The 6,000-nt window shown below is 40.0% G+C and overlaps 1 protein-coding gene and 1 long non-coding RNA gene across 5 annotated transcripts in view; one reads left to right on the forward strand and one right to left on the reverse strand.

Annotated features, from left to right (window-relative positions):
* The window catches only part of PRDM5 (PR/SET domain 5), an 87,574-nt gene extending 85,372 nt beyond the window's left edge, over positions 1 to 2,202 (forward strand). For all 4 annotated transcript variants that reach the window (XM_053403511.1, XM_053403515.1, XM_053403514.1 and 1 more), the window contains one exon: positions 625 to 2,202. In XM_053403511.1, the coding sequence (XP_053259486.1) occupies positions 625 to 789 (165 nt within the window). In that variant the 3' untranslated portion in view covers positions 790 to 2,202. The remainder of the gene's footprint in view (positions 1 to 624) is intronic.
* A 664-nt stretch (positions 2,203 to 2,866) lies between these two features.
* LOC128421158 (uncharacterized) lies at positions 2,867 to 5,236 on the reverse strand. Its single transcript, XR_008332246.1, has 2 exons — positions 4,989 to 5,236; positions 2,867 to 3,060 (listed from the first exon to the last, which is right to left on the reverse strand). It is a non-coding gene; the product is annotated as an uncharacterized LOC128421158 (long non-coding RNA).
* Positions 5,237 to 6,000: the final 764 nt, after the last annotated feature.

Raw genomic sequence — 6,000 nt, forward strand, 5'->3', positions numbered from 1 at the left:
AATGAGAGAATCTTGTTGCAACAAGGTTTTCTATTTGGTGATTTGTCTCCATTGACTTATGAAGTCAGCCATCCATCTTCAGGCTGACAGTACATAGTTCTGTGGCTTAGTGGGCAACCTTGACATCAAGGCTTAGTCAGGCTGGTTGACTGAGTGACCTAAGGTAACAGGATAACTGGTAGAGGCCCAGGTTTGAGAAAACACCTTCCCAATGCCTTATACTTACTGTTATCATTTTACAGATGGGGAGTTGAGGATGAAAGATAGTCACTTGCTTAACGTTAGAGAGGATGAGCAGCAAAATAGTGAAGGAGTGGTTACCTTCTTTATAGCCAAACTGTGTGATCTCATAAAGCCACACAGCCTTGCTGTGTTCTCCAGGAAAAAAAGGAGGCAGCTCCACAATGCAATCCAGAGATACAGCTAAAGCCTTCTGATATGATTAGATAAAAGATTAATAAAGTTAGCAGCATATCCCTGGTTCAGAAATGGTGGATAATATTACCCTATTGCTTAATCTGGGTTGTGCATAATGTTGGGTGCCCAAATGTCTACTTATGAAATATTCTTCTGAATCATCAACAATCCACTGGTTTCCTTTTTGTCTTTTTATCATTGCTTTAGGTTTGTGACTTGTCGTTCAGCCTGAAGAAAATGCTGATCCGGCACAAACTGACTCACAATCCCAATCGCCCCATGGCGGAATGCCAGCTATGCCACAAAAAGTTTACAAGAAACGACTACCTCAAAGTACACATGGAAAATGTCCATGGAGAAACTGACAGCTAATTTTGGCTTGCACGAAAGAGTGTCTAGTGTTTCCTTTGTAGGAGTATAAACTCCAGACTTCTCACCTGATTAGTGCACACAAGACACACACACAAAACTCTAATGTGTTCACATAATCACTTTTTTCATGGTGTCTTGTATTTCTGTTCAGACAAAAAAGAAAAAGGGTACCCTAAATTACATGAGGCTAGAATCAGCATAAGTTTACATAATGCGGGTGGATTTATAAGACCATTTTAGAAGGGCAAATTGTCACCCAAAGCCATCGCCATTCTGTTATAGGTAAGAGTTCTTTTTAAATGCTCTATCATATGGTGAAGTAGATAGTTAACTAAAGCTGCAATCCAAAGCACACTTACTGGGTGTAAATTCCAGTCTGCTGTTCCAGTAGACATGCTTAGCTTTGCACTGCACAGGGTGTAAATGTTTTGTTGCCGAGATATGGGGAAACAGTTGCTTTCTCTAAGGAAACAATCAGTGAGTTTTCTGAAATAATAGTATAAACTCACTGTATCTCATTCCTCAGACATTCTCACAGTCTAGTTTGAAATTTTACATATTGAGGATGGTGCTTTGAATTACCTTAATCCACCTCATAATTACACATGATTAGGTTCCATAGAAAGCATGGGGACCTCAGCAAATGTCACCCTAGGACAATAAAGCAAGTCCCTGTACTGGTAACTGAGAGATTGCTAAGTCTGTGCAGCACTTTATTACGCTTTAGTAATATTATAATAGTGGCTAGATTTTTATTAACCCGGTAAATTGACTTCAATTCTGTTAAAGCAGCATGGCTCTTGCAAGCAAAGTTTATTCTGGTTTATAACGTTTTGATTAAATTCAGAACTGATATTGAAATACTAGAATATTTTTCAAGTGCCACCGTGCTGTGGAGAATGAGATCTGGGGACATGCCGTCTCAACTGCTTCAGCATGGTTTATTACTTTGGGTTGCTATTGTGGAAGGCAAATCAAAAGCAAGCAATGTGAGTAATTTTTGTTGAAATGCTACGTTAGCACTAATGCGATATTTGTAAATGCCAGTGCCAGAGGAAACAAAATCTCAGAATGGTATTCAACATCTGATTAAGTCAAGGAACATGTAATTAAATTGCTAGGAAGAATTTTTACCCCATGGAATTCTGTGGAGTTTAGAGTTAGGCTTGTGCAATGAATCTGTCATTCATATTCTTTTTTTATATATTATTATTATAAAGACCAAGACTGGGTTATGAATAATTTGCTAACTACATTACTTTTTCAGCAAGTAGTTTGTCATAATTATTAATGGAAAGCCTGTAAATTCTCTTACTTGGATAAGCCAGTTAATGTTCAAGGAAGCAAATAATGCACCAAGGTGTCATCTTTGTAGGAAACAAAAGTTTTTTAATAAATTTGGTTCTAGGTTGATATTCTTTCAACAGTTTTGTCTACACTACAGCTTCCTCTTTGGAGTTTGCTGCTTGTGCACCAACAAATAGGCTACAAAAGTTTTTTGAGCTGTCACAGACACAATCAGGAGGTATTTTTTGTGTCCCTTCTGTAACTGATATAGACTACTGTAAGGTAGGTCAGACATATTTTACAAGTTGCTGCTTCTGTGTAGATGTAATTTGAGATTCATTGTTCTGTCAAGTCTAGTTTGAGATCTTCATAAACGAACTTTCAGCTGTCAATTGCACTGACAGGCACACATGGGATTTCTAGTTTAAAAGGCTTATAGTAACTGACTTTATTGAATCATGTCATTTGTATTTAGCAGTTATCACTCACTCAAGCATATGGCTGTGTCAAGAATAGTCCAATCAGTTTTGCTAGTGCAAAGCCATGGAGCTCCGTGAAGCCTGAAGTATCAGTTCTGCGGCTGTACAATGAACACAACCAAATGGACTATCCAGACAGAAAGCCAGAGAAAGGAAGAGATTGGATATTGTATACTGCATAAGTCGCTCTTACAGTAAAACATGTGTGTGTGTTGTAAACGTGGAAATAAAAATCACAAGAAACAAGCACATACACACAATCCTGACATTCCACAAAGAGGATGCATCACTAATAAAAAGTGTAATTGACAAATGCTTTAAAAAAGTTTATTTAAGAATATAAGAAAGATGCTATGCCCATTTAGTTCAGCATCACGTTCTCATAATGGTCAACCATATGCTGGTGGGAAGACCACAAGCAGGGCATGAGCACCATAGCAATCTTCTGACTGGTGCTCAGAGGCATGCAGCCTCTTGATACTGGAGGTAGTACAACTCATAGACTCTGAAAGAAAAAGAACACAAAGTCCTTCAGTGGAGTTTTCTTTGATAATTTTTCACTAAACAAATGGTAGGCAATGTGACGCTCTCTAGATATTGTGGACTATAACTCCTATCATCCATGACCATTGGCCATGTTGGCTGGGGCTGGTAGAAGGACACCACTACCCCTTGACTACCCCTGCACTGATTATTCCAAGGCTGACCACTCCTCCACAGAGGCAGCATTCGGGAGGAACCTTTCTAATACCGTAGAGATGGCCAGTTCCAAAGGGAGATTCTGGTTTACCATAAATTAACAACCCTGCAAGTACTCATAGGACAACTTACACACTTTGGCTTAGGTGGTGGCCAGGCCTCTCTCATTAAGTTCTAACCTGTTATCATTGAATTTGTGGCAAAGTCTGGTTTGATGTTCCTTTATTGTCCTCTCTATTTCATTAAATGATGCTGGAGGTTGAAGGGATGCTCCCAGATGTGGTTTAATAAGGCAGGGATGCCTTTGTTTTTCCCGCTTTCTGCCATGAGAAGGTCACCTTCATGAATTAGAATTTATTGCAAATCAAAATGCCCCTTTTTTACTTGGCCTTTTAATTTCAAATGTAGGAGAAGCAAACAAGGGCACTTTTTTCTCTTCCTCCCCCACCGTCTTACAACTCAGTAGTTAATGCAGTATTGAGTGTTAAGTGACACATTAAGTGTCACTTTCCCTGTTTCTTGTTAGTTCTGCTCATGTGACATTCATCTTTCAGGCAATTGAGGTGATGGTTAACCCTTGGTTATGTCTCGGGTTACAAAAAAGTGAGCTCAGAGACTTTGCATGACACGAACTCTTATCATCACCCTTCAGCGACAAAAGAACACAGGAAGGGAACAGCCACCTAGAATGACAGAGATAGAGAGGAGCCCAGATACTCCCAGTTCCCACCACAGATTCTATCTGAAGTAGGCGAGACTACATTCCTGTGCCTCGTGATCTGGCTCTGGCATGAGATTAGCTACCCTGAGATCAGCAAGGCACCAACAGTATGGGGGAGAGGAAGGAGGCAAAGTGAAAACCTGGATGCATTTAATGTTTGGGGAAATGGCTAACATGGAGAGACAACTGAGTGAACTGCTTTGATGCATATTTCCTTTCAAAGAGATTTATAGTGTGTGAAGTTCTGAGGCCACACCAGAGACTGCAGCTGAAAGAAGCCAGGCAAAAGACTAGGTTTGCCTGAACTGAACTGAAGCATTTTTAAAGGGGGGCATATCTATGGAACATAGGACACACTGTTTCTTTTGGCCCTTTGAGGACCAGTTCTCCAAAACGCTTTAAGTAGCTCTGTGGATATAACCGTTATCGAGGAAGAAGTACATCACCGGCTGTGATCATGTTTACAGTCACTGTGTCTCTGCAATGTTTCGTGCAAACAAGGCAGCTGAAAAATGTGCCATGATCACACCAATCAATGCCCGAAAGCAGCATCTGTCAGTGTGGGCAGACTTGCTGATGAGAATCCTTCCTTTATAGGACTTCATCCATGACAGACAATGTACTTTTGTACTCCAAATCTTTCATAATTTTAAACACAACTACAGCTTCTTTACAAACTTAACACTGAACACAATCTCTTGGGTACACGCAGGGCTCGCCATGTAACAATTTTGTAGCAGCAACGGGATAACTTCCCACTTTAATTGATTCCTTTACAAGAGCATTGGTCCAGCACAGTTAATGGGATAATTGGTAACATGATATTTTATGCATTCATTCATTCATTCATTTCTTTTCTTTTTAAAAATACCCTGCCAGTAAGAATTGCTTTCAGGGCAGCCAACAACACATGATAAAGCAATTAGTAACATAAAATCAAAAGCAGTAAATAGTAGGATTAGAAACAGCAAGATTTGAAACAGATAAGCTAAAACCACAAGATAAAAACTCACCCCAGCCAACATTTAGGAAGGTATCTTATAGAAGTCAGACTATTGGCCCATCTAATGCAGGTTTTATCTGCACTGGCTGGGAGAATCTCAGCAGGATTTCAAACCGGGTTCTTTCCCCAGCCCTACATGAAGATGAACCTGAGTTCTTCTGTGTGCAAAGGATGGGTTCTGCCACTGAGTTAGGGCCTGGGAAAATAAAACTGTTTCCTGATGCTGAAGAGACGAGTAGGTGCCAGCAAGCAAGCATCACAACTGTCAAATGGGTGTTGGAAAGAGCAGCACTGTATGAGAGAAGGCCTTGCTTCATAAGGCAAACCAGTGAATGCTTAAGTGCAGAGGCTTCACATTTTTATTCAAAGAAACCTGTATTTTATTATGTGGCAGGGCCCTGCTACAGCTTGGAGTGTTGTCTTTCTTACGTGCTGCCCGCAAGTACTTGAGTGGTACAAAAGGGAAAGTGTTCATTCAGGAAAGAACCGAATAAAATTAAGAAACAAGTCCACTGTGGAAAGAACTAACTAAATAAATGGTGCTCAGTTTGTTCATGTGACATTGACATATCTGTGGGTGATATTCCAAGTTAGTCATACAGGAGCCCCAATGAAATTGACAGACAGGTAATTTTAAGTCCATGGATTTCACAGGGTTTGCTCTGAGTCTGACTAACATTGGATACCACACTATAGTTATATACTGAGAGAAAGGGGGCTATAAATTCCCTTTGGATTCTGAACAGTGGAAATATGCCTGCACTATTTGCAAAAATCCAAAGATGAAAAATCAATAGGCAGAGACTGTGGACTTTCCTCAAAGAAGGTTCTTGAATAATGGGATTGTTTTTCTTCTCTGAGGAAAGAGGCTGTGTGTTTTCAATCCACAATCTCATTTCCAGTTTAAACAGCTGTTCAAACACAACTGGAGGAAAATTTGAAGCAGGTTCTGTAGCAGCATTCTGTCAGGATTAACAGGTTACTGTGGACCTTGATCACTTTTAACTCTCCCAGTTCTATTT

Source organism: Podarcis raffonei, chromosome 9 (assembly GCF_027172205.1).
Source record: "Podarcis raffonei isolate rPodRaf1 chromosome 9, rPodRaf1.pri, whole genome shotgun sequence".
NCBI classification, from domain to species: Eukaryota; Metazoa; Chordata; class Lepidosauria; order Squamata; family Lacertidae; genus Podarcis; species Podarcis raffonei.